Source organism: Camelus dromedarius, chromosome 16, assembly GCF_036321535.1.
Source record: "Camelus dromedarius isolate mCamDro1 chromosome 16, mCamDro1.pat, whole genome shotgun sequence".
Classification (NCBI taxonomy): domain Eukaryota; kingdom Metazoa; phylum Chordata; class Mammalia; order Artiodactyla; family Camelidae; genus Camelus; species Camelus dromedarius.
Genome location: NC_087451.1, coordinates 12,816,439 through 12,843,246, shown reverse-complemented (window position 1 = coordinate 12,843,246; position 26,808 = coordinate 12,816,439). Strand labels below are relative to the sequence as shown.

The 26,808-nt window shown below is 60.3% G+C and overlaps 2 protein-coding genes and 1 long non-coding RNA gene across 16 annotated transcripts in view; 2 read left to right on the top strand and 1 right to left on the bottom strand.

The window, feature by feature from the left end:
- The window catches only part of BCAS3 (BCAS3 microtubule associated cell migration factor), a 482,840-nt gene extending 475,202 nt beyond the window's left edge, over window positions 1-7,638 (top strand). For 10 of the 13 annotated variants that reach the window (XM_031467999.2, XM_031467998.2, XM_031467997.2 and 7 more), the window contains one exon: window positions 6,832-7,638. In XM_031467999.2, the coding sequence (XP_031323859.1) occupies window positions 6,832-6,980 (149 nt within the window). In that variant the 3' untranslated portion in view covers window positions 6,981-7,638. Of the gene's footprint in view, window positions 1-3,311; window positions 3,403-6,831 lie in introns of all 13 variants that reach the window. The other 3 variants (XM_031467996.2, XM_031468002.2, XM_031467995.2) reach the window with 1 other exon arrangement.
- Window positions 500-14,453, bottom strand: LOC116157705 (uncharacterized). Of its 2 annotated transcripts, XR_010384439.1 has the most exons (5): window positions 14,101-14,453; window positions 9,485-9,668; window positions 5,659-8,568; window positions 3,230-4,354; window positions 500-741 (listed from the first exon to the last, which is right to left on the bottom strand). It is a non-coding gene; the product is annotated as an uncharacterized LOC116157705 (long non-coding RNA). The 2 variants fall into 2 exon arrangements; XR_010384438.1 differs by lacking the exon at window positions 14,101-14,453 and having other exon boundaries at window positions 9,485-11,183.
- A 247-nt stretch (window positions 14,454-14,700) lies between these two features.
- On the top strand, window positions 14,701-24,161 carry TBX2 (T-box transcription factor 2). The gene is made up of 7 exons (XM_031468011.2): window positions 14,701-15,414; window positions 16,546-16,813; window positions 17,796-17,942; window positions 19,162-19,238; window positions 19,336-19,499; window positions 19,943-20,580; window positions 22,764-24,161. The coding sequence occupies exons 1-7, from the start codon at window positions 15,023-15,025 to the stop codon at window positions 23,214-23,216; spliced, it is 2,139 nt and encodes a 712-aa protein (XP_031323871.2). The 5' UTR covers window positions 14,701-15,022; the 3' UTR covers window positions 23,217-24,161.
- The last annotated feature ends 2,647 nt before the right edge of the window (window positions 24,162-26,808 follow it).

Sequence of the window (26,808 nt, the reverse complement as noted above, 5' to 3'; positions counted from 1 at the left end):
GCCCCTCACCTCCTGAGCACCTCTCTCTCCAAGCCCCAGTTTGCATAGCTGGTCCCAGGCCCTTGTTGGCAGGCCCCTTGCTGACTAAGCCAATGGCTGGGGGCAGACCCCATTTGGACCCCTTTGCTGAACCTGCTGCAGGCATGTGGTCCCCTGGTCTCCTCTCTGTATATCCCCTGCCGAGAAGATGCTAAAACTCTCTAAACTCCTGGTCTGAGGACCCTCTTCCCCGACCCCCAACTCCTTCCCCCACCCCAACCTCACTCCCCAGCCAAGAATCCTCATAGCAGAGGGGGATTAAAACTGTTTCTGTTAGCACACCCCCTCTGAGCCAGGCACTGGGCAAGATGGGGCAGTTTGACTTGCTGCTCTGTGCTCTGGGGCCACCCAGTCCCCTGGGTACCACTGAGCCCATTCCAGACAGGGGGCTTAACCACAGGCCTGGCTGAGGGGGGTTGGGAGGGACTGGGAGGTGGACGCAGGAGGGAAAAAAAATCAATGCACGTCAACAGGGTTGGAAATTTATTTTCCAGCTTGGAAGAGGGTATTTACAAAGAGGCAAGGAGGAAAATGAAAAGCTGTAAACACATATCTGCCATCTTCCTCTTCGGGCCATTTCTTGATTAAAAAGAAAATATTTCCCAAGGTCCAGCTGGGGGGAGGTGCAAAGCGGTGGGGGCCTGGATGGCCAACGCCTGCTGGGCAGGGAAGATGGAGAGGGATCCTGAGGTCCTGATACAACTGCAACAGTAAGAGGAATTCATTTGCTGACGGGAAGCTTTCAGCACTTTGGGATGCAGTCTACATGCATTATTTAATTTAATTCTACAACCGAGCTAGGAAACAAACCCTGTTATCCTCCTGGGCAGGAAACTGAGGCACAGAGAGTGAGGAACTTGCCCAGAGTCTCCCAGGGAGCAGGGGCCACAGCCTGGGCTCTTAACCTCTTCCCTAACCTGCCTCCCCACCCTGGGCAGACCCCGCCCCTCCCCTCCTCTCAGGCCCTGAGGCTGAGGGGTGGGGTGGGGGGCATTCTCCCTTGTCTCTGCTGGAAGAGTACCCCCCCTGAGGTCTAATCCCACTCCCACCAGGCCGCCTGGGTGGGTAGTGGGACGGGGTCTGCGGCTGCAGCCAGGGCCCCGTAAATGTGCTCTGCTAATCCCTTTAATAAGCAGCATTGTGAGGCTCTGAGTGTGCAGGGCAGCGCTGGCTGGAGCCTTCGCGCACACCAGAGGGGCCCCACACTTCATGCCGCTCCTTTTGTGGCAAGGGAAGTGCCAGGGCCGCCTGGGGGCTGAACCAGGGGTCCCAGGGACCCTCCTCCCAAACACACCCAGTGCACCTCCCTCACTGACCGCACTAGGTCCCAGACACAGGCCTCCCTCGGAGTCCTGAGACTTGGGCTGGCCGTGATGCCCCAGAAGCCAGAGGGGCTTCGCTCAGGGTCTCTGATTGGCCAGCCACCTCCGCTGCCATCTGGCCTGGAGGAGGCGTGGAGAAGGTCAAGCCCAAGGTAGGACTTCACTCCTGACCCTCCCCCTGGGCTCCCCTGCCTTCCTGGGCTCCCCAGTTCTCCCCAGAGCTCACACAGGCCCCGTGTCCTTGGAATTTCCCAACCCCCACCCCAGGATGGAAGAGCCAAGACCACAGGGCTTAGTAAAGTGACTGATGTGTGAAGAGAGACCTTCATCCAGTCTGTCCCCAGAAGTCCCTGCCTTGCCAAGTATAGGGGTAGGCGTACCCAGGGGAGAGGACGGTCCTAGGGAGAAGAACCTTAAGGGTGAAACAGCCTTGGGGACCGGGACTCTGGAGGGAAAGGCCAGAAAGAGGGGCTTCCTCGTGCCCTGCCCCCTCCTGCGAGTGTCCTCTCCCGCCTCATCCCCTGCCTCTCCCACGTGGAGCCCTGCCCCACTCATGCTCCCAGGAGCCCATCTCTGCTGCTCCTGTCTTTACAAAGGGGCCACAGTATCCTGCTGGGGGCTGAGGGGCCGGGGTGATGGTGGGGTGAAGGACGGAAGAGGGGCGTGCCCTCATCCTGTGTGGCCCGGCCCAAGAGGGGGGCTCCTGCCTCCTCACATACTCCCTGGGTCTCTGTTGGATCCATGCCCAGGGAACCAGGGTCGCTTCTCCCCAGCAAGGCCAGCCACCTCTCTGCCCTCTCTGACACCTTTGAATTTTGCCAGGCTCCATACTGAGTGAGGGCAACATAAGAGCTGAGCTTTTTCATTCTTTTCCTTATTTCACGAGAGCCGTGGCTCATTAGTTGTGGCTCATTCCATTGTCCCCCTGTCCCCTGTGGCTTGCCCATCCTGTGCCATGGCACAGAGGGGCAGCTGTGGGTAGCAGGCCCATTTTCCAAAAAGAGCCAGCAGGGACTGGGTGGACACAGCCGGCGGTGGGCCTGGGAGCCAGCCTTAGTGATGCCGGGAGTTGCCGCATCTCCGTCTGGGGCCTGCACCAGCGCAGTTCTCTCTTGGAGGTTGCAGACGCAGGGCCGCTGGCTTCCTGCTCTCTAGTTTGGCTGTCTGCAAGACAGGGTGACCAGCATCTACCTCCCAGGCGCACAGAGGTGCTGGGGAATGTGAGGTCACAGTGAGATGTTCTGTCTGAGTTCGGATGCCTCTCCAGGAGCCACTCCTCATCCCCTACCTTACTCTGAGGTCTGGCGAGCAGCCTCCTGTAGAGTGTGCCTTTTCCCACGGACCAGAATCCACTTAATTCCACTGCGTGGGGAGGCCACTGGGATGCTAGTCCCCCCCCCCCCCCAGAGCCCCCAGCTCTGTCTCCTGCAGCCCTGGCAGGTGTCTGGTGGACCTTCCCTATGAGTCCAGCTCAGCTGCAGAAGCCCAATTCATAGCCGGGGATCTTAGGAATGGCAGGGAGGGCAGCAGCCAGAAGCTGAGCCACTGAGTCAAGATGTTCGGAGGCGGCCCTGAAAACTCGGCAGCCTTTCTCGGTCTCCTCCTTCTCCTGGCATCCCGCCTGCATGGGGCGCCATCCGGCACTGCATGGGCCAGAGGCCCCTTCTCCCCCCCTTCCCACAGCTGCTCCTCCTGCTCCGTGTGCAGTTCTTCCCCTCCCCCATCGCCCCGGCGCCGAAGGGGGTCTCGGCTCTGTCCCAACATTTCCGTCTCTGGGACCCCCAAGACTGGCCCCTACACATGCATGTCACTGCAGAATTCTGCTGCAAGCTCCCCCTCCTCCCCACGCCTCCCGATTCCCTCTCCACCTGCTTGCAGAGATCAGTGTTCTTCTCCACCATTGTCCAGATCTTTTCCCAAAAGATTCCTCAATGCTTTTCTTTTCACAAGGGAAAAAAAAAGGAAAAAAAAAACAATGCCAACAGCCCAGCGTCCGTGAGCAACCCAACAGTAACAAAGCGTGTGTTCGGGATGGAGGAAGGTAAGGCCACACACTTCCGTTTGCCGCTTGCTCCGAGGGCTGGGCAGCCGGGGGGCCTGAAAGGGGACCGTGTGTGCACCCCTCCACATCCACGTCCACTTCCGCTTCCACACACACTCGTTGTCCTGTCTTAGTGAGAAGAGAAAGGGGGTTGACAGAGGCATGTAGGGAAGCACCCAGGACCAGCCAGGCCCCTGATTCTTTTACTGGTAGTCATGCTGCAGAAGTCCCTCATCTCCTTACCACGTCACTCACTCATTCATTCATTTGAGAAATGTTTTCTGAGCATCAGCTACTTTCTAGGCCCTGTGGTTGGCACTAGGGAATGCAGAGATAAAGCACCAAGCTGATCCCTGAGGGACAGTCCCCCTGGATGGGGACATGCGTGTGGGCGGAGAGCGCACCACGTGCTTGAGGGCCCAGGGCAGGAGCTAGTATAGAGCGCAGTGGGGCCTGCGTCAAAACAGCCCAGGCTCATGGAGGAGTGGATGCTTGTGCTAAGCTTGGAAGATGAGTGGGCGTTCTGGGGGCCAAGGGAGACTTTTCAGTCAGAAGGAGTTGCACGAGCACAGACCTAGAGGCCTAAAGCAGCCTGGAGAGCCCCCCAAACTGCCCAAGTTCATTACTTTGGTCCCTCAAATCCGGTAACAGGTGACGTTAGGGAGGTGGGGCCTTGGTGGGGGTGGCGGTGGGTCGTGGAAGGCTGTTTGATAGTGCTGAGGAGTTTAGACCTTATCCTGAGGACCATTCAAAGTCGATGAAGGTTTTTAAGCAGAGGAAGCGCAAGGGGAGGTTTGTGCAGCAGACAGGCCACTGTGGCTTCAGGATGGAGGTCGGGAGCCCAGCAGGGAGCTTTTGAGACTATCCGGACGGGAAGCGCAGGCCTAACCCCAGCAGCGGCCATGGGAGTGGAGAGGAAGGAAAAGGCTGGGGTAGACGTCCGTCCATCCATCTGTCCGGGAGATAAATTCAGCAGAGCTTGGTCAGCCTGGGATATGGGGGCGAGGGAGAGCCCACCCCCTTCCCTCTTACCCCAGGCCTCATTGGTGAAGACAGAGTATGAACAGGACAGTTCAGGCTCTACCTGGCCCCCAAAAGCAGCAAACTCATCTTGTCAGCCCCTTTGGCCACTGCCCCTGCACTGTCACACGATGGGACTCGTGAGATGGGGGTCACTGGGCTGCTGCGGGGGTCGCTGTGGGCCTGTGCTGGGGGGCAGCGGGGGTGCCGCGCTTGGTCCCAGGCTCCCGTCTCCTCAGCTTCCTTGGCAGCGTGGATGTGCTGGCACTTTGCATCAAGGTCGTTAGGCCTGTCCCCCAGCTCTGGAGAGAGGCCAACCTTCCCCATGCTAGGGGCCTTTTCTGCTCCTTCATCTGGGGCTTTCTTCCTTGGGCCTGGTGTCCAGGGCCTCAGGAAGCCCCTGCTGGTCTTGCTCCTGCCCGTGCTCCTCTCTCCTGCCCTCCTGGCCCTGCTGTCAGCGCCCCCTAGTGCTGGGTCGGCCCGTGTGAAGGCAAGGGCCTCTGAAATCGGTGGGGCCTCGGAGATCTCCCACAGATTCCTTGGCTGGCTTGTGGGGAAAGAGGTGTGTGGAGGGAGCTTTCTTGGAGCCTGCAGCTTCCATACAGAAATCCCAGGGTCTATTCTTTGCTTTCCTGCCCCGTCCCTCTCGGCACACTGGCCTGTACCCCTGAATGAGGGTGAGACTGGAGAGTAAGTGGGAAAGGAAAGAGCCCACCTGGTGGCCTTGTCTTCTGTCCACATCTCTGTAATTCTCGACATGGCTCAGAGTCGGGCCCAGCAGGGCAGCCCGTGTCTCCTGGAGCTTAGGGGCCGTCTCCAGGCCCACAGCCTGTGTCCCCAGGCCCCTCCTTCCACTGCCTCGTGTCTGCTGAGAGGTTCTGGTGTCCAGGCACACCCTTCCAGCCTGGGCCCAGGCCCCAGCCATGGCCGGTGCAGCCTGAGAGCCCCTCACGCCTGGGACTGGGGGCCTGCTGTGAAGGAGGGCAGCAGGGACTCCCCCCCACCCATTCTGTGGCTGTTGCTCCCGGGCCACCAGTGCTTTGGGGGGTAGCCTGCAAGGAGCAGGGGTCAGTGGCCAGTTCCCGGCTGGCTGGTAGAGGCCAGCCCGGGAGTAAAGGCCATGACTCGTCCCCTAACAAAAGCCAGCTGTGCTGCGTGTGTGGGGCAGCAGGGGGCCTGGGTGTGGATGCCAGCTGGAGATGAAGGAGACCAGATAAGCATAACATTCGAGCATACCTTGCTGTTTCAAATGACTGCTCTGAGGCCCTGAGCTCCTGAGGCAGGCAGGCTGGACCCCATCAGCCCTGGGCAGGCGTACCTTGGAGGAGAGGTTGCAGGTACCACATCTCGGCTTGGGGCGGATGTTCAGAGTTTACCCAGGGAGGTGTGTGCCCACATCTCAGAGCCCACTGGGAGGGGCTGAAAGGGGATGGGAACTGGCTGTTTTCAAAAAGCCAAGAAGTAATTATTTTTTTTCCTTGCATTCAGCATGCAAGGAAGTCTATTCCCAGCCCACCTACCCCAGTACCTGTCTTCGGTCAAGAGATGGTGAGGCAGTTGAGTAAGGTGCCCACAGTTGAGGGAGATAGAGCCAGTTGCCATATCCAAGATGGTAGCATGGCTGTGCCAGGCCCAGGGAAGGGGCAGAGGAGGGGGTGGGCGCCTCACTGCCTGCTTCCTAGGTTGACTGAGCATGTACATTTTGGGGGGCCTCCAGGAGACTTCTGAGCCAAGAGGAGGGGAGGAAGGAGGTACTCAGACAAGTAGGGACCCTCTGCCCATTGGAGAAAGCCCCTCTCAAATGAGGCAATCCCTCCTGCAGGGAAACAGGCCACTTTCCAGGACGGGCCACAGATAAACCGGGGCCTGGCCAGCAGGCGGATTGTGTGGGTGAGGACAAGTGAGCACGTGCGTGGCTGAGCCAGGACAGGCAGGGCAGGAGGAGGAGACGTAGGGACAGAGCAGGCGGGGAAGCTGCAGTCCTTGCCATGTCCTGGCTTCTCCCCTCCTGCCTGGCCTGTCAGTCCAGGACAGGAGCCTCTCATGGAAGTAGGGGCGCATGCTGGCTGAGCACGAGTGTGTGTGTGCAGGCGTGGGCACATGCCCCGTGTATGGCAGTGTGGTCCAGACACGTCATCAGGGCAGCCACACTTCTGGCCCAAAGGGGTTCCCACAATGAAGGAAAAACTGGGGCCTGCCGGCCAAAGGAGCTTCTCCCTCCTCCGGCTGAGCCTCCCTGTGACCTGAGGTGCCACCTGGCCCATCTCGGGAGCACGTGGGGGTCCCCCTGCGGAAGGATGTAAACGGACCCAGATTGGTGCCTGAAGGCAGGCAGTCCTGCCCAGGGTATATTCCCCACCCCTTGAGACTACACTCTGACCGGGCCCGGTCCTCTCTTCTGTCTTGCAGAACTACAGCGAGAGGGAAGCATCGAGACCCTGAGTAACAGCTCTGGCTCCACCAGCGGCAGCATCCCGAGAAACTTTGATGGCTACCGATCTCCATTGCCCACCAATGAGAGTCAGCCCCTCAGCCTCTTCCCTACCGGCTTCCCGTAGGTACCAGCAACCTGCTTCTGACTGGCCGGCCCACTCACCTGCTGGCGGGAAGGGGAGAAGCCCCCTCTGGTCCTACCCTTCAGTCTCCGCTCCTCGTTTACCGCCCACCTTCCCCAAGCCTAGTGACAACAGCAGCCCACCCTCCCTGGATTGAGAAGAGACCTTTCTCTGAAGCACCTCGGCGCAATCTGACCTCTGCCCCCCTCCGCATCAGCAGGGCTGTGGCCGAGAGAGACTCCACAGAAGCTCCGTCCCCTCCTCCATTGGCACACCATATCCTGCATTGGATCCGCTTTTGTATTTTCTAACCAAACCCTTGGGGGGCCTGGGTGGGGAGAGGGTGGATGGCCTGGCGGGCACTTTGGTCCTGAGTGGACAGTCCCAGCCCACTCCTGGCTTTGACACACGCCGCCCAGCTTCCCTTGGCCAACCTCCCCTCTGGCACGGGGTGAACTGAGGCCCAGAGTGTTATGGAAGGAAGAAGGAAGGAGAAGCCCCCTTCCTCTTTTCTTTCCCCTTTGGATCATGGAAAGGATTTGTCTTTCTTGTCTGTAAGCCCTTTTACCCTGGCCCTGTACTGTTCAGTGGAGGAAACCGTGGTTACCAAGGCCCTGTCAAAAAGTGCACGTCTTGTCCAATAAATCACGCTGCAATTGGTGTCCATCCCTGAATTGCTGGGGTCGGGTCCTCTCCAAGCACTGAGCAGAGAGTCCTGTGGGCCTGACTGTGTGTCCCTGCTCGTGACACCCCCACCTTGACGTGTGCAGCTGAGGGGGAGTCAGGAAGGGGGTCGGAAGGAGGATGTTTACTCTGGAATTGGGGTGAGGCTTGACTGAAATCCATTCTCCAACCCTCTTGCCTATTACCAGAGCCATTGAGTTCTGGGGGCTCCTCAGGCCCGGACCTACCCTGGCTGTGGCAGTCAGGGTCCGTCAGGTCCTCTGCACGTGCCTGTGGCAGCTGTGGGAAGGAGAGGCTGATGAAGACTCCGGCCTTAACTTTGGGACGGGCACCTTGTCATTCCCTCTCTTTTCAAACTCAGAAGGTGAAGGATGGTCAGGTGATGGTGGGTCTCCCATGAAACCTGGCTGGAACCTTGGATGACAAGTTCCTGATGTGGTTGCCCTCCCACCTCCCAATTCTGGACCTAAGGTGCATGGCAGGAAGGAGACGGGAGCAGCGGGAGCAAAAACGGGTATTGAGCCTGAAGGAGCCGAAGGCTAGCGCCAGTCCCGCCTTCCCTGAGGCCCCAGAGGGGCCTGGGAGGACTGAAGGAAACCCACTGAGCCAGGTGTGGTTGGGGGTGAAGTTTAATGTAACAGCTGCAGAAGAGCTGAGTTCGCAAACAATCAGGCTCCCCATCCAACCGTCCAGCTGGAGCCGGGGCAGCTCTGGGGCCCCTGCCCACTTCCCACACACCCCATCCCATCCTGGCACCTAAAGAGAGAGTTCATCTTCATCTTCAGTGCCTTCAACCCCACCAGTCGGGCATGCCAGGAGAAGGGGGACCTGAATCCTACTCAGCTCTGAAGGCTGAGTAGATGGCCCTGCACAGAGTGGCTGAAGCCAGTCTCTCCTGCCTGGGAACCTGTGGGGTGAGAGATCACATGCCAGAGTGAGGCATGCTGGGAACGGAAGGAGACCTGGGAACAGCCAGTGGGGGCCACTGGACGAACAGCAGCTTTTCCCATTTCAGGTGAATTGGAGACACTGATGTGCCTGGAACAGCCCTCACCCCCAGCCAGAGCAGTGTTTCAGTCAAAAGGGGACAGGGAGGGAGGGGAATGCCACCAGGCTGTCAGTGCACACTGCCTGTGGCCTGGCTCCTTGGGGATGGGTCCAGAGCCCAAGGGAGGGTACACCTCTCTGACCCCACCCTTGGGCACAAGGATGGGGCAAAGATGGAGAGCCAGGAGCGCCCTCCAGCCACGCAGGGAACCGGTTGGCAACTTAGAGTCAGGAGTCCTCCCTGGCTCAGCCCTTTCCCTCCAGGGGGTGCGAAACAGCTGTGGCCGCCTTTAGTCAGGGAAAGTGGTGGGTGTAGGGCTGGACTTGCCGGCTGAGCTTGCAGGACAATCTGGTTATTCATCTGCTCGCAGCCAGGGCAACTCTTTGAGTATGTGGGGGAAGGGGGAGGATAAGAGAGGCCAGATAAGCTGGCCCCATGGCGGCTGCCACTGGAGCTGGGGTTATCAGAGAGGCCTTGGGCCTGGCCCCCGGCTAATTGGAGAGGTTATGGACCCTGCCACAGCCTGTAATCAGCTGGAAGTGAGAGCTGGGCCCCAGGGTGGGGGACCTTACTGCCCCCTGGCCCAGGAGCAGCCAGCCTCTTGTCCTCTAGAGATAACACCCCGGGCAACCTCTGCTTCACCCCCAGCGGCCCCTGCAGACCTCCACGATGGCATCACCTAGGAGGCCATCAGAACATGCATCTAATTGTGGCCTGACCAGGTGACCTTGAGGAAGCCTGATTCTCAGTGCTACCTGCTCAGCAGGCAAATTACCATGGACTTTCTCTCAATTTGATGGAGGAAAAAGTATCTTCATGCTTTGCGAGGAGGCTGATGGCAGCTGGGGTGGCAGCTCCAGCGGGGAGGGCACTGTCTGGGCTTGACTGGAGAAATGGCCCAGTGGTCCCAAAGTAAATTCAGGCACACAGCACTCTGTCAGACATTAGGGTCGACTCCTCTGGAAGCAAGCAGAGACCAGAGCAAGCAGCTGCCAGTCTAAGATTGGAAATGGTTTCTCTCTGCTGATTTTTCTGATTTTCCCAGATCACAGAATCTTTAAACCGTGCTCTAAAATAGCACTGTTCAGTCCTCATTTTGCAGATGAGAAGCCTGAACTCTAGCGAAGCCTTGCCCAAGGTTAAGAAGTCACACAGCTAATCTGCTGGCCTTGCTGCCTCACATGCCTGGGCCAGTTCCCCGAGAGGTCTCTATTCTGTGGTGACCTCCCTGTCCTGGGCCCCTACACAATCCAAGACTCTGAGCCCACTCACTCCCATTCCCTACCCCTAAAAGCATCCAGCCCTGGCCCCTAACAGGTTTTGAAGCTGTTCCTTTGTCCCTGCGTAACTAGGAAGGCAGCCCCTTCTCGCAGACCTAGAGCTGGAAATTCTAGGGGCAGAAGAGAAGGGTGTCTTGTATTCAAAGCAAGAGCCCAGCTTGGGACAGGCTGGAGTCTCAGTATTGCCTTGCCACAGGAGCAAGTGTAGCTGGCAGGACAGCAATGACATCACCAGCTTCGAAGGAGCGGCCTTGCTCTCTTTTAAGGTCCCTGGGTCCCATCCCAACTTTGCTACCGGTAGCTGTGTGGCCTCGGGTAAATTACAGCACCTCTGGGCTCATCTGTAAAGTGGGGGAGGGGAGCACACCCAGCGGAGAAGAGCAACAGGGCCGAAGCAGGCGAAGAGGAAGCTGCAAGTCAAAAAAGCAACAGGTTGGTTGGAGGCCCGGAGGCCGACAGGACAGGCCAAATAGCTCTTCAGCGGCGGCAGGGTGGAGGGGTAGGGAAAGGGAGGGCAGGTGCGGTGACGCTGGAACGGGACTCTCTCGAACTGCCCCTCCCCCCAAGCTGCTCCAGAGAACCCTGGTGGTGCTCCCTGAGAAAGGGAATCAAGAGCCTGGTGAGCGCGCAGGCCAGCCCCGCCCCTCTCTCGCAGGTGGGCTGGTCCTAGGGGGTCCTTTCTATGCTTTGCCCCGTTTCTCAAGCCACATAGCATAGTGGTCTGTTCACTCTGCCACGATCCCAGTCACCCACACCCATGATCTCACACTCCTGCAGGTCCACGCACTGGCAGATTCACAGACGTGCCCCTCACTTTTGCCGACCTCTGCGGCCCAAGCGGACTGCTGCGACCCGCGGACCTCGACCCCCGAGCATAGAACAGCCTGGAGCTCCATATAGTTATGAGATCCCCAAAACTCTGGGAGAAATCATCCAAAGTCCAGCGGGGACGCGTCTTGGGTTGTTGGGCCCTGTGACCTTCAGGTGCACAGCGACGACCCTCTAGGGCCAGGGCTGTCCCGCGCCAGAGCAGCCAGGCTGGGCCTCGCTTTCGCGACAGTCTGGAAGACTGGGGACTGGACCGCATGGGCCCTACTGCCCAGGCACTTCCTGGGACCTAACCGGAAGACGTGGCCCCGCCGCGCAAGGCCAGAGCCACGACGCAGCCGGGAAGAGGTCGAGCCTCCCGCTCTCCCCGCGCCCCCCACCCCATCCCAGCCACTTGGCCCGACCCTGCGCGGGGTAATTGGGTCGGGAGGGAGGCGACGGGCGGGCGGCGACTCCAGAGAGACTGCGCGCCTGTCAGCCGCAATTTGTCTAAGTGGACGGGACAGGCCGGGCCGCTGCGGGCCGGGGTCATCGAGGCCGCGGCCCCCACCCCAGCCAGACCCGGGACCGCGGGGGAGCTGGGCCTGGCCACTAAACGGGGCTGGCTGGCGCCAAGGCTCCGGGAGGCGCGGGTCCGGCCGGGAAGCCAGGGATGGGAAGCAACTCTGTCTGTCCTTCCCTCCCCTCCTTCCTACACATACAACGCTCAAAGACCAGGAGGATGCGCCCAGTGGCACCTTCACTACTGGTCATACTCATAGGGCCACACACGTCACCCAAGCTTAGCCCGGACACACTCGTAAACGGCGCACTTAGTACTAGTCTCACGTCAGCGCCCCGCTGCCTAGACGCACATCCCCTCTGCCACACGACTATACACTCCAAGCCATCAATCCAAGCAAGAACACACAGATCCACGCCCAAGACACCGGTGGGGACCAACCCCGCAAAGTTCCCAGAATTGACCCTTGACCCTGCAAAAGGTTACGGGGCCAAGGACGGACAGGCAGCCCAGCCAGGCTCCAGACCACGTTTCCACCCGGCCCAAGCCGCCCCTGCCCGATTTCCGGGTTGCGGGAAGCACAGAGCTTACTGAGCGCGTGCAACGGGCCGGAGGCCCGAGGCCCGCGCCCGCCCGACGCCCGGGCCCTGGACGGCCCGGGAGAGGGAGGGGCGGCTGAGCGCGCGTCCCCCGCCCGTCTGCGGGGCCCGGCCGATGCGAAGTGACAGGGGCCGGAGCTTTGTTGTGGAGCCTCGGCCGCCTGGCGCCAGCCGCCCCCGCCCGTGCCCTCCCCCTCCAGCCCCAGGCGGCTCGCAAGGCGCCCCCCGGGGCCTCTTAAAGAGACACGCACTCTCAGCCCGGGGGACCCCCCAGAGGCGCCTGTTCCCGGGAAGGGGAAGAGGAGTAGACCTGGGGGGAGGGGCTGAGCGGGAGTTGGGCGCTGCACGGCGCCGCTCCGGGGCCGCCTGGGCCTCCCCTTCGCGGGTTTTCGTTGAGCCAAGGATATTCCTCACTGGAGAGTTTGGCTGGAGGGGGTGGGGGGAAGGAGGATGGAAATTCAGAATCTTAAGAGTGGCTGTAGCGGAGCCTCGGGTTGGTTGCGGGAAGGCCGGGAAGGACAGACGATGGGGTCCCGGTCGGGAAAGAGCCTGTGGCCTCCGGAGGGCAGGTCGGTGGCCCAGTAGCTGGCCAGGTGGGATCGTGGTCCCCAGATGCAGCCGCTGCACCATCGCCTTAGGGTTTCTTGGACAAACAACCCGGGCCAATGTGTTTCAGACTCTCTGGGCTTTGGACCAGCTACAGTCCTTCCCCAGGAAAATGTCCAAATTACACACATTTAGGTGTACTACACGCCATTCTTTCAAGTGCGAAAGTATGTGTACACACACGACTTAGCAAATGCATGCAAAGATTCCCAGGCCTGTGCACGGATTCCTGGCTACAGAACGCTGCCCTGGCTATTGTCTGGTCACCTCACCGACTGCGCAAACCTGTCTACACACATCCCTCCCCAGGGGCAACGTCCCACCTAAGATGGAGCCGGCAGGACTTTGCCTGTGCAAAGCTGCGACGGATCCTGCCCCAGCTGCGTAGACTGCGCAGCGGGGAGTCGAAGATTCGTTCTGGACAGAGAGGAGGCACTAAGAGAGGAGCGACCCAGTCAAGAGCAAGGTCTTGAAGAAAAACTCTTTGCGGGCGGCGCCCTGCAGCGCGCTGCGTAGGGGTGTTGCGAGATCTCTAGGGTCTCCTCGGAAAAGCAGAAAAAAGGTCCAGGAGGCCAAACCATTCCAGCCGGCTCCCAACCCGCACTGCCTGGAATGATCAGGCTTTACACGCCAGGTCTGAGCGTGCAGCAACAAGATTCCCTGTGACTGGTGTGAGCGGCAAATGGGTCACTGTTGGATGTGGGCTGTATACGCCCACCACGCCAGCATAGGGCCCGCGCAGGCTGAACTCGCCCGCTCTTGTATTATTAGTTGTGCGGGCCAGAATGTCACCCGTGTCTAGTGCGTGATCCGTCATGCCTTCAGAACGCGACCGCCAGGAATCAGTCCGAGTGTCAGCGCCTGACCCTGATTCAAGGCAGGTGTGTGGCCGCTGGGCTCACGCCTTAAGTTGCGGCTCCCGCTGCGCACAGAGGGCATCACCACATTGGGCGCGAAACACACACACACACACACACACACACACACACACACACACACACACACACACACCCAAGAGGCAGGGGTGCAATATTGGTGCTGCAGGAGAACGAAGACCGATTGCGGGGCGAAGATGGAGGTTCAACCGCAAGTGCGTGCAGACACTCAGACCCCCACACTCGTTACTGGGCACTACTGAACTTGGGAGACGTGAGCTTTCGACAGCTGGAAACAAATTCTAAGAAAGTAGCAGAGAGCGGAGAGAGGATGCCAGTGTTTAGAATGAGGGATATTTATGTCCTCTGGTACCGGATGCGGCGAAAATTCGTTGGGCCGCGGGTCAAGAATCTGGGGGCTGGATCCGCCAGTGCCGTGCCTCCCTGTGTTCGGCGGAAGGTGCGGTCACCTTTCCAGCCCAGAGGTCCGGCTCTTGGGGCTGTGGGAGAGCTCAGCTTAGGCTGGGGACGCAGACGGGTGCTGGGCTGAGTCCAGGGCTTTCCCGGAACTCCAGGTTCCTCCTGAGTCTTCCTGTGAGGGGAGGCGCGGGCTAGGGGGTCCCCGCGTTTCCCGAGTGAAAGGCCGCGTCCCGCTCCCGCCCACGCCGACCCCACCAGGGCTCTGCCACCGCTCCACTCACCGGCTCCCGCCACCTGGGTTCCTCTCCGGGACCTCGGCAGCTGGCGCCTCCTGACTCGCCCGCCCACCGGCCTCTCTTTCCAGCACCCGCAGCCTCCCTCCGGAGCGCAGGGGCCCGGGCGGCGCCTCGGCCCGGAGCGGGGTCGGAGGCCAAGCTGGGGCGCCGGCCAGAGCTGCCGGGCCGCTGGGCGCGGGAGAAGGAGGGCGCCCCCTCTCCTCTCGGGGCCGTGTCAATGCTTTGCACTTGGGGCAGCTTGCGGCTGGGGGTCCTTCCCCAGGGCCCTGGGACCCGGGTGCCCCCCGCCTCAGGCCCTTTCGGCGGGTCGGGTCGGCCCGCCGCGCTTTCCTGCTCGGGCGCAGGCAGCCGCGGGCGCGGGCGGCGGGGTGGGGGCCGGGGCAGGGGGAGGGGTCTCGGGGCCCGCTGGCCCGTCATTGGTTAATATTTTATTCTGTTGACATGTTTTCTTACTGCTGAGGCTTCCGACACCTTCTCCCCGGCCCCCCCTCCCGGCCGGAGCTTGGCCTGAGCTGTCAAAACCCCGCCCCCGGAGACCCACAATTGGTCCAAAAAGCGTAAAATCAGCAATCAAGGGGGGCCTGGCTCGTTAGCGCTGGGGATCCGAGCAGGGCAGGACATGTGAGATAGTCACAGTTTTCCAGAGATCACGACAAGATCTAACCAGTCGCGCGTGGTCCCCGGCGCCGGAGCGGGCCAGCCCAGCCCAGCCCCGCGTAGAGCCCCCCGCCGCCCCCGCGCTCAGAGCCCCGCGTACCTCGCCGTGCGCCGGACGGGGAGCCGGGAGGAGCCGCCGCCGCGCTTGCCACCCCGGTCGCCCTTCCTCCGCGCGAGCCGCCGCCCGGGCCGGGGGTCCGAGCCGCGCGCCCCCGGCCCCGGCCCCTGGGCTCCTGGGCCGGATGTCCCGATGAGAGAGCCGGCGCTGGCGGCCAGCGCCATGGCTTACCACCCGTTCCACGCGCCACGGCCGGCCGACTTCCCCATGTCCGCCTTCCTGGCGGCAGCGCAGCCCTCCTTCTTCCCGGCGCTCGCACTGCCGCCCGGCGCGCTGGCCAAGCCGCTGCCCGACCCGGGCTTGGCGGGGGCGGCGGCCGCGGCGGCGGCGGCGGCGGCGGCCGAGGCGGGGCTGCACGTCTCGGCACTCGGCCCGCACCCGCCCGCCGCGCATCTGCGCTCGCTTAAGAGCCTGGAGCCCGAAGACGAGGTGGAGGACGACCCCAAGGTGACGCTGGAGGCCAAGGAGCTGTGGGACCAGTTCCACAAGCTAGGCACCGAGATGGTCATCACCAAGTCCGGGAGGTAGGGAGGCCCGCCGGCCGGAGGGCGCGAGGGTGGGCGGGCGGGCAGGCGGGGGACCCGACAGCACCGACCAGCGCCGAACCCGCAGCTCGCGGGTCCTGGCTCGGCCCCCGCGCAACGCTTAGCTCCCAGACAACCAAGCTGATTTTCCTCATTTGGCACCGAACGAATTTTTTTCAAACTAAAGCATCGAAATCTCCTGAATGAAGTAAAACGAAAACATGTTCCTACAGAGTAGTCCCAACTGTTCTGAATCCCAAAGCCGAGAAGGCCCCGCGGCTCGGCCCTGGCGGGTTTCGGAGGTCTCGGTTGCAAGTCCTCAGCTCCGCGGCCTCGCTCTCCTGCCTCCGGGTCGGGCTCAGTGCTCCGGGGAGATGCAGCGTCTCCCGCACTCTCCTCCAACCCTGGAGCCCAGAATGGGACTCGCACCCTGCTAAGGCCCAGGATGGCCCGCTGGTTCCCGCCGGCCGCTCCGTTCTCGGCAGCGAACCCCGAGCTCTGAGCCGGACCAGCCGCTGCCTGACCCGGCCTGGAACCTTGTCCCGGACGAGGAACGAGGAGCTCCGGACACACAAGCCGCCTTAGGCCTTAATGCCGGAAGAAAACTGCAGTCCCCGACCACTCAAGCTTTTGACTCAGCCACGGAGAATTCAGGCCTCAGGCTCACCCTCTTCCCCCGAACTTAAGGATCGGGGTCCTTGTTCGGTGCTGTAACCCAGTTCCTTCCCCAAACAGACATCCTCCGAATTTATTTCTGGGAGCTTGGGTCCCAAGTGAATGTATCCCCTGAACAAATTTCAGGGAGATTCAAGAGAAGGAGGTGTATTTCTAGAAGGCCTGGAATTCTTTCCTGGACACTGGCTTTCATCTCAGATGAGGGAGAAGGAGGATCACTCTATCTAAACATAGAGCAAATGAGAAAGAAGCCTTATAATAGGAGAGGGTCTGACAGGCAGAAATGGGCTCTCTTAGGAATAGCAACCACAGGTGGGGTCTCCCAGGCAGTAGTAAGGGGGCAGAGGAGAGACAACAGGAAACACGATGGGGAAGCAATGGTGGATGTTGGGGGAGAGGGGATCGCTGACATAAAGCCCGGTCCCATGACTGTCTCCGTCTTTCCCCTCCTCGCAGGAGGATGTTTCCTCCCTTCAAGGTTCGAGTCAGCGGCCTGGACAAGAAGGCCAAATATATCCTGCTGATGGACATTGTGGCCGCTGATGATTGCCGGTATAAATTTCATAACTCGCGCTGGATGGTGGCGGGCAAAGCTGACCCAGAGATGCCCAAACGCATGTACATCCACCCGGACAGCCCAGCCACAGGAGAGCAGTGGATGGCCAAGCCGGTGGCCTTCCACAAGCTGAAGCTGACCAACAACATCTCTGACAAGCACGGCTTTGTGAGTGCAGGGCAGACGTGCAGATGGGGGTCGAGGACTTCAGCACCCGGCACAGCTGAGGGTGGGTGGACAGGAGAGGAGGTGGCGGGATTCTCCAGAGGGGAGTGCTTGCCAAACCTCCAGCATGCCCCCACCCAGGTCACTGCCCTGTGGCCTATGATGGCTGGGCCTGGGCCCAGAGGGCTCTGCTCTGCAAGCCTGGAGAACGATGTGTCTGAACCCGATAAGCTCTAGGCTGCTCACAATCTCAGCTTCCGTCAGGCCTTGGAAAGCCCCTCCTAGAGTCTAGCGGTGGAGGCAGGTGCGAGACTGGGTCGTGCAGCCGCTGGTCTTTTTTTAGGTCCTGAGCTTGGAAGACTTTACGCAGGACCTCAGCTTGTCCTCACCCTCCCCAAGACCTTTGTTCCCACCCCTCTCCCCGAATGAGGAGGTTTAAAAGTTAAAACAGTCATCTCCACACCTTTTCTGAGACTCCTTTCCCTCCTCCCACAGGCTGATGCCCAACCAGGAGGAGGGAATTTGGAGTTCTCTCCGTTTCTGCCAGACCCAGGGCCCCAGCAATGGGAGGGGGGAGTTCATGGGGCAAAAGGGACTGCCCATTTGGAGGTAGGACAGTCGGTGAGCCCTGTAAGGTTCCAATCTTCTCTCCCTGGGATTACTAGGGGCTTAGCAGTGAGCCCAGGAAGAGAGGTTAAGGATGGAGTTGTAGGGCTTTTTAATTTTGTTTTATTTCTGTTTTTCAGCTGGGGTAAATTTTTTAATGGAGAGGAAAACTAGGATAAAGAAAATTGAGAGAAAAAAACAAAAGGAAAGGAAATATAGGGGAGAAAAGGCAGAGAAACAGCAAATGGGAAGTGTAGGGGGCGGTGGAGAAGACAGAAACGTGCAAGAGACAGAGATGGAAAGAGGTTGGGTCCCCAGAGAATAAAAATGCTCGGGTCATAGTTGGGGGGCTGCCGGCTGACCCGTGTCCTCCCCACAGACCATCCTGAACTCCATGCACAAGTACCAACCACGCTTCCATATCGTGCGAGCCAACGACATCCTGAAGCTGCCCTACAGCACCTTCCGCACCTACGTGTTCCCGGAGACCGACTTCATCGCGGTCACTGCCTACCAGAACGACAAGGTGCGCCGGAAGGGCGGCGGGCCCAGCCCTTGCACCGACGCCCTCTCCCACATGCAGGCTCCAACTCTCCACTCACACCTGCCCGCAGCCCACCCCCGCACCCGCACCCACCGTGCGCCCTCACGGCCCATTCCCGAGCACCAAGCCTCACATCTGTGAGCGCAGCGCCAACCAAAATCCCTTGGCAGCTCTTCCAAGTCCGGGACACATATGCACACGCACCCCCAGGCCCGTGAACAGCTGGGCCCTCGTTGGGGTGGGGATGTTTACTTAGCAATTAGCCGAGTCTCCGGGCCCGTGCTGACATTTTTCAGTTTTTATTCGTTTATTTCTTGGCTCAGGGGTGGGAATTTAAATGAAGAGAGGGTGCCCGAGGCAATATGCCCAGGCTCTCCTGCTGCTAAGAACCCAATGCTAGGAACCAGGGGGCCCAGTTTTCACCTTCCTGGGGGAGACAGACGGCGGGACAGGTGACACAGCACGCCCCCAACATCCTTCTCTGGGTCAGTCCAGGCCCAGGACCCCTTCAGAGGTGCTTAGAGACTCCCTTCAAGTTAAAGGGCTTTTTCTGATTGTTGCCTTTCTACACCCTCTCTTTAGAGGGCCAGAGCACCACCCAACTCGCCCTGTGTCCTTGTGCACCACTCTCAGATGAACGACAGTTTCTGAGTGTCCTGCCAGTCGTTTTTTCTATCTTTGTGAACTAATCTGTCTGAGTGGGTTTGCGTGCACCTTTTGGAGTGCCTTGGATCCATGTGGAGGCTTGTGAATTCGTTTGGTTCCCTGGACACTTGTTTTGCCTGTGTACTTGCGTGTGTGAGGGCCCATGAGTGTGGTTATCTTTGCATATGTCTATGGACCTGCGTGTGTTCTGTCTACAGTCTGTGCATGTCTGCTCCGGTGCCAGGTTGGTTTAACGTGAGTAGCCATGTGGGCTTGTGTGCATGCTTGGGCAGATTTCAACTCTGGTCGCACAGCTTTGGGCCTGTGTATGCAAGTTGAGGGATTATGTCTCAAATAAAGATTTTGCAGGAGAGACCTTGTCACTTTCCTCCAGGCCCGTGCGCCGGCCTCACCTTGCCTTCTGGCTGGGAGTGTCCCATCCCAGGCAGGAGAGTTAAATGTCTACACCCTGGAATCTCCTCTGGGCGGGCAGCCGCTGACTTCCCGGCTGGAAGAGCGGCATTTTGACCTGGTGCCACCCTCTTGGTCCCCGCAGATCACGCAGCTAAAGATCGACAACAACCCGTTTGCCAAGGGTTTTCGGGACACTGGGAATGGTCGGCGGGAGAAAAGGTGAGGATTCACGAGACCGCCCTGCGGCGGGTGCCTGGGTAACAGGACGTGGAGGGTGTGCGCTGCGCTCTGACCCGCTCCCTCCGCTCATCCCCAGGAAGCAGCTGACACTGCCGTCGTTGCGCTTGTACGAGGAGCACTGCAAGCCGGAGCGCGACGGCGCCGAGTCGGACGCCTCGTCCTGCGACCCTCCCCCGGCACGGGAACCGCCGCCCTCCCCCGGGACAGCGCCTAGTCCCCTGCGACTACATCGGACCAGAGGTGCGGGTCGGGCGGGGGAAGGGGAGGGGAGGGTGTCCTTCGGGCGCCGGGTTGGCTCTGTGCTCAGCATCTGTCTAACTTAAGGCCTGGGGGAAGCGTCAGCAGGGTGTCTGGGATGGGCCTCTAAGCTCGGAATCCCCTTGAGGGCGGTCCCAAGTGGCCAGCAGATGAGGCTGGGCTCCTAGCTAGGGCCCTGGCGCTGGGTGACTCTGTGGCAGTAAAGTCTCAGCTATAGGGCTCACTGTCTCCCGTTGTAAACAAGGGGTTTTGGATGAGGTGACCTGCAGCTGCTCCCTGCCCGATGACGATCTAGGAGCTCCTTCCGACTTGGCCTCCTGGAGAGCAGGCTTCTGCACATCTCTCCAGCCGGGTCCAGACACCGAGAGAGGCTTGGCTCCTGTCTCTCTCCGGGCTGTAACCCTACGCGTCCTTTCTCCCCGCAGCCGAGGAGAAGTCCTGCGCCGCGGACAGCGACCCAGAGCACGAGAGGCTGACTGAGGAGCGCGCGGGGCCGGTGCTCGGCCGCAGCCCGGCCCTGGACGGCGGCAGCCCCCCTCGCTTGACCGAACCCGAGCGCGTCCGGGAGCGGCGCAGCCCCGAGAGAGGCAAGGAGCCGGTCGAGAGCGGCGGGGACGGCCCGTTTGGCTTGCGGAGCCTGGAGAAAGAGCGCGCCGAAGCCCGGCGGAAAGACGAGGGGCGCAAGGAGGTGGGCGAGGGCAAGGAACCCGGCCTGGCGCCGCTGGTGGTGCAGACAGACAGTGCGTCCCCCCTGGGCGCCGGACACCTGCCGGGCCTGGCTTTCTCCGGTCACCTGCACGGGCAGCAGTTCTTTGGGCCGCTGGGGGCCGGCCAGCCGCTCTTTCTGCACCCGGGACAGTTCGCCATGGGCCCCGGAGCCTTCTCGGCCATGGGCATGAGTCACCTACTGGCTTCGGTGGCAGGCAGCGGAGGCAGTGGCGGAGGCGGCGGGCCCGGGACCGCCACGGGGCTGGACGCAGGAGGGCTGGGTCCCGCGGCCAGCGCCGCAAGCACCGCTGGGCCCTTCCCGTTCCACCTCTCCCAGCACATGCTGGCATCTCAGGTAAGGCCTGTCATCTGGTGTCATCTGGCACGATGGAGGGAGGAGGATCGAGGTGGGCAGCAGAGGCAGGCATAGGGCTTGAAGGTGCCATAGGCGCTCCGAGCTTCCGGTGGGCAAGAACTCCGTTCTCGGGAGACCTGATGGACCCTGTGGACCACACATAGGTTCAGGGAGTCTTATGTAGGTCTACAGTCTGGCCAGGGCACTGCTTCCGACTCCTGTATGACCTTGGGCAAGTCCCTGACCCTCTCTGGACCTATTTCCTTCCCTATAACCCCAGCATAGAGTGGCACCCATTAGACTCTTTCTGTTCCAACACACTGGGGGCTGCCCCTGGCTTTTGTGAGGGCCTGCCTCAGGACATTTTTCTTGGGAACAAAGACCCTTGGCTCACTGTCAGTCCCCAAAAGGCTAAGGTGGCTGGACAAAAGGAATAGGATTTTTTTTTTTTTGCAGTATGTTCTGGACAGTTGACCACCAAAATGATCCACCTCCCAGATGTCTCTGGCCCATTTCAGGCCCTCTAGGAAGTCCTCTGACCTGACAAAGGACAGGGCTGTTCCTTCCCCCACAGTGGGTCTCCCAAGTCCTCCAGCCACATGTCCCAGAGAAGAGGGGCTCAGTTCCCTAGGCTCAGGTTGAAATTCTGAGCTCCCAGAGGAGAGTTTATGAAACTGTGGCCAGAAGCAAAATAAGAAGATCCGATGGAGAAAGCGGCCTCTTTGGTTGCTTGGGTGGAATATTCCCTGTGGAAAGATTTGGATTCTCTACATTCATTTTCTTCCCTCTGAGGTTTCTGGCAAATTGAACCCTTGAGATCTTATCTTAAGGGAAGAAAAATAGGAGTCCAGGTCTGAGAAGGCTCCTTTGGTTCAGAAGCAAATATTTTTCAAGTGGGGGAGGGGATTCTGAAATGAGTTTTAAACGGAGCTCAGAATCAGGGGTGTGTGGAGTGAGTGTTTGAGGCACTAACATCATATATCTGGGGCTCTGAGCTGGCAAAGAAGTCTCTGGAAAACGGAGTTCAGGGCCTGGAGGTTTCATCTGTATCCTCGATTCTGTGTGTATGTGAATGCCTCCTCCCCAGACCAATTCTGGTGACAAGCATGGGCATCAGAGAGGTGGCTGGGAAGTCAGGGCTTCTGGTCACAGCCTGATCAACAGGTGTAAGGCCAGGGCAAGAATACTCAGCACTCAGGAGGCATCACTTGGTATACTGCTAGTGGTTAAGTTCTCAAGCCAGGGTAGCCCACCTCTGGGCCATCAGGAAGGGCCGAAGCTAGATCTGAAGCCTCCCTCCTTCCTCTGAGGTGCCAGATCTGAATGCTCAGTAGGGCTTGACCTTCTCAGGAAGGATATTTTCTCATTCCTGACTAAGCTACTTCTTCTCCTCCCTGCCTGAGGCTCCCTGGAAGCGCAGCACAGTCAGCCCCTGCCCTCCTCCCCATACCCACATACTCTGTGGATTGAACCATTATCTCAAAGGTCAGATAATCCGAAAGTTGGGCCTCAGGGACTAAGGAGGTATTTGTCCTGGGTCTCCTGGCTCCTGTGCTCTCCACAGGCAAAGACTTTGCATTCCTTCCTCAGCTGCCACTGAGGTGCCGCCAGGAGTTCTTTGTAGTGTATTCAGGCCAGTTTAGAAACAGATTGGCATCTGTATCCCTCTCCTGGCTCAGGCAGGAGACCCCCGAGCAGGTGGGCAGGCAGGGGGAGAGTTTACAAAGCTCCTCCCCGATCTGTGCTGCCCCAGCCCTTTGCGGCACCTGCAGGTAGAAGGGCTGGGGAGGACACTGTTCTAAGTGAGCAGAGCCTCCCATTGCAGCCAAAGTTGCCTGCTGGCCACCTGGCCCTATGCCAGCCCTATTTCCTCCCTCAAGGCCCAGGCTAGTTCAGTTGCCTGTGATGGCCTTTCCTGACTCCTACTGTAATACCTGGCACGGAGCTTCATGGTGCCAGGGCTGTGCATCATAAGCTGCACTTCTACCTGAGTCTGGCCACAGGCATACTGGCTCATGCCCCCCCTGTGCTCTTTGGGATTATAGTTATGTGAGCTCTGGTCTTAGATTCCTAGCAACAGTGGGGCAGGGTTCCTAGTTGTAGCACCACTCCCACCACCCAGATCACCCTCAGGAACACCTCAGGCAGGATGCCTAACCCTCGTCTTGTTCTGTTTCTTTCAGGGAATCCCAATGCCCACTTTCGGAGGCCTCTTCCCCTACCCTTACACCTACATGGCAGCCGCTGCGGCAGCGGCCTCCGCTCTGCCAGCCACTAGTGCTGCGGCCGCCGCCGCTGCCGCCGCCGGCTCCCTATCCCGGAGTCCCTTTCTGGGCAGTGCCCGGCCCCGCCTGCGCTTCAGCCCCTACCAGATCCCAGTCACCATCCCGCCTAGCACTAGCCTCCTCACCACTGGGCTGGCGGCCGAGGGCTCCAAGGCTGCAGGCGGCAACAGCCGGGAGCCCAGCCCGCTGCCCGAGCTGGCTCTCCGCAAAGTGGGGGCCCCGCCCCGCGGTGCCCTGTCTCCCAGCGGCTCAGCCAAAGAGGCGGCCAGCGAACTGCAGAGCATCCAGAGACTGGTGAGTGGGCTGGAGAGCCAGCGAGCTCTCTCCCCCGGCAGGGAGTCGCCCAAGTGAGGGGGCTGCCCAGCTGCTCCGCCACCACGCAGGCCTCCCGGGCTGCCTGCCCCTGCTGCTTGGGACGTGTACAGCACAGAATGGGTATTTATTTAAATAAAGGAGTAAAAGAGGGCTGCAGCAGCCGGAATGAAGCCCCCACCAGCCAGCCGGGGCCTGGGACACTTCCCTGGGCCTCACAAGGAATCGGGCTGCCGGGAACACAGTCGCTTTGGAGCCAGTCCAGGTCTGCTCCAGTGTCAAGGTGTCATCGGCAGGGGCCTCTCCGAGTCCTCCAGCGCTGTGAGGAGGACTCGTCCTTTGCCCAGCCAGGGGCTGGCTCTTTGGGAGCCAGAAGATGCAGGGGTCAGGGGTAGGAGCTTCGGAGGAAGCCCCGGAGCCCCTAGTCATGGGCCTGGACCACTTGAGAATCTGGGATGAGGGATGCTGGGGTCAGTGAAGACTGAAGTCAGTGTAGACTTGAGCTGGGAGGGACCCGGTCCTTTAGTGCTCCCACCTCTTCTCCCAGACAGGCGCCCCTCCCACCCCTGGGTCAGCGGAGGGAATGGCACTTCTGCCCTGAGTCCCCAGGGAAAAAAAGATATTTATGAAATAAATGGTAATTTGTGTAAATAAGCTTTAAGGTTCCCAGAATATGCAAATTGGTATTAATTTATTCAAAGGTGTACATTGCTGTGTACATAATATTTAGAGATTAACTCATAGCATTTAATTTTTTTCATTTTACATGAGCATCTATATTGTACAGGGCTGGGGGGGTGTCCTTGGCTGCGGGAGAGGGCCCGTCCCCCGGAGGAGCTCCCACCCCACCAGCCCCTCGCCCCTCCGCCCGGGCTTTGCTCGCCCGGCCCGCGGGCTCCACCTCAGGTTTTCACTTTTCGCTCCGGAGAGAGACGAAACGACAAAAACGCGAGAAAACAATAAAACGCTGCAATGCGAAGTGAACGGCGCTGTGCGCTCTGTGGGCCGTGCGGGGCAGGGGCGCAGCAAGCGCGTCAGGAGGGACTGGAGGCGGGAACCAAAGGTTGGGCGCCCCGGGCTCGGCGGCAGCTGCTCCCCGGGGGCGACTGCACGGCCGGGGCAGCGGGCGGAGCTGCGAGGCCGGGAGGCGCCGAGCCGCCGCGAGCCCCTCGCGCTCCCAGTGCGGGCCGCGTCCCAGGCCGGGGGCCGGGCTCCCTCTGCTGGCCGCTTGCTTCCGTCCGCCGCTCCCGCACTCGGGCCCCCACAGAGGTTAAACGCAACCCGCCTTCAGAGCCTCTGGGTAGGTGGGACTGGTAAGATGGGTGCTCCCTGCTCCCTCTCTCCCTTCCGAGGAGCAGCTTGGCCTCGGTCTCCCAAATACTGCGGATCCTAGAATCCTTTTCCATCTCTGTCTCCTGAACCACAAAAAGAAAATACTCTCTCCGTATCAGGGTTGTTGACTAGCGCGGCAAAGTCTAGCCTGAAAGTTCTCCCGTGGAACTCATCTCTCTTGAGGGTGTGGGGAGTGGGGCTCAATAGGCTCTTTCCTTTCCTGCCTCACTTTCCCTCTGTATAATTAGGGGTTCGACTTGGGTTATCTCGGGAAATCCAACTATGTCAGTATCCACTAGGCCGGTCCTTCCACGTGGCCCACGTCTGCAAGAACAGCTGCTTCCCATCCCCATTCCATGAGCAAGCGACGGCGGCATCGTCTCGCCTCTTCACCCCACCAACTGGTGTCTCAGCCCCAAATCCTAGCAGTGGGAAGGGGTGGGAGATAGGCTGTCCTTCAAACCATTCAGAGTTCATCACTGAGCCCCCTCCTCCCTTCCCAGTTCACTCCTCTTTAAGCTTTGGGGATACAGGACGCCCTGGACTAGCAGGCTGGCCAACTTTGTCACTTTGTGGGGCGGGAGCTCTGGCTTCCAATTCACCAGGGACACCAGGGATGGTGAGATGGAGGAAGGGTGAAGGTGGAGGTGGAACTCGCCTCCGAGCACCCAGGACACGTGCGTGGGCAGACACATTTGCAAGGAAGAGAATCATGTCCGCCTCTGCCAGGAAGGGAGCTGGCTACAGGCCATGCTGAATTCGGTGAGAGGCTCGGCCAGTGAAAGAGTGGGAGGGCGCAGAAGACTGCCCCAGCTCTTGGAGTTCCAGCCTCCCTGCCTCTGATCTTGGGGCGGTCAGGACAGTGATGGGGGCAGTTCAGGAAGGGGGCAGGGCAGAGGGGCCCCTTTCTCAGCTCAAATAGACTCCTTCGTGGACAGTGTGCTTATTCGAGGCCTCTTCGGGCTGAAAACTGCCTAGAAAATGCAAATAGCAGGGGAGCCTCCGTTTCTTCCGATTTTTACTGTTCGCCCGCACGTCTACGAAGGAGAGTTGGGAAGAGGCTGCGGACAGGGCTTTTGACACCAGGGGGCAGCACCGACCTGGAGCCGCGGGAGGGCCCGCGGGCCGACGGGGAACCCGAGGAGGGGTCGCTGTAAAGGCTGGGCAGAGCCGCCCGGTTGCGGCTGCGTTCTCACCGCGTGGTGACTGCAGCGCCCCGGGTGTGGTGGAGTGATATTCCAGGGCCTCGAGACACCCCGGGCCCCCGAGCGCAGCTTGGAGACTCGTCCCCCCTTCCCCTCGGCCCCCACCGCACACGTCCCCACCCGGAGTCGCCCTGGCGGCTCTGCGCTGGGTCCCAGCTGCGAGCCTGAGTTCGGCTGCGGGAACCGCGCGGCCGGCGGCAGGGCGAGTCCCAGACAAAGGCCAGGCCGCTCCCAGGCCCAATTAAGCCACCCGCCTCCCAGCCTTCATTGTTCCTGGGGTCGCCAATTAGCCCTGGCGCCCCGCGTCCCACCGCTCCGGTGCCCCAAGGCCTCCTTAACCCTTCAGGGCCTGGCACCAGGGTCCCTAGACGGCAGAATCGCCAGCGGACGAGTGTGGAGGGCACATTTGGGGGTGATTGGGATTGCTGACTTGGTGTGTCTCCGCGGGGCCCTGTGCGTTGGGACTGTGGGGGTGTGAGAGGGCATTGTGAGTGTGATTCACAGACTGGGAGTGTAGGTGTGGGGGGCTCCGTGAGACCCCTAGCGGCTAGGCAGCAAGGATTGCGAGACCTAGGGGGCCTCATTTCCTCTTCGGTCAATCCGAGTCTCTGGAGCCCTCGAGTAATCCCCCATCTCCACGCCGCCAACCCAACCCCCAAAAATGCTGCGGTGGAGGAAATCCTGACTTTAGTGGCCTGGCCCTGCCCTCCCAAGTGTACAGAACTGGGACCCGCCTCCCCAGCGCACCGCGAACGTCCACGCAGGGCACCCCTTGGAGCGAGAGGCGCGCGTTCAGCTTAATGCTCCCCAGGACACCCACAGGTGAACGCCCCGACACCCACCCCACCCCATTTCCCGGATATAGGATGGTTCAAGGGACGGAGTCTCAACTCTGAGCCTGCTTTTCTCACCAGCTTTGAGAAGTACCCCAGATCCAATCCCACTCCATCCTCTCCTTCGCCGTCCTGGACCCCAAACCCAGAGCACGAGCCGGGCAGACAGGATCCGTCCGCCGAATGCGCCGGGGACTTTGATTTGGCCTTAGAGCTCCTTTGGGGCTCTCTGGAGGCGCGGATCCTCTCGCCCCATCCCGC

Excerpts from the sequence above, each read along its gene's own strand:
- TBX2 (XM_031468011.2), top strand. The coding sequence starts at position 15,023 with ATGAGAGAGCCGGCGCTGGCGGCCAGCGCCATGGCTTACCACCCGTTC. Across the intron at positions 15,415-16,545 it reads GTCATCACCAAGTCCGGGAG|GAGGATGTTTCCTCCCTTCA; the intron begins GTAGGGAGGCCC and ends CCCTCCTCGCAG. Across the intron at positions 16,814-17,795 it reads TCTCTGACAAGCACGGCTTT|ACCATCCTGAACTCCATGCA; the intron begins GTGAGTGCAGGG and ends TCCTCCCCACAG.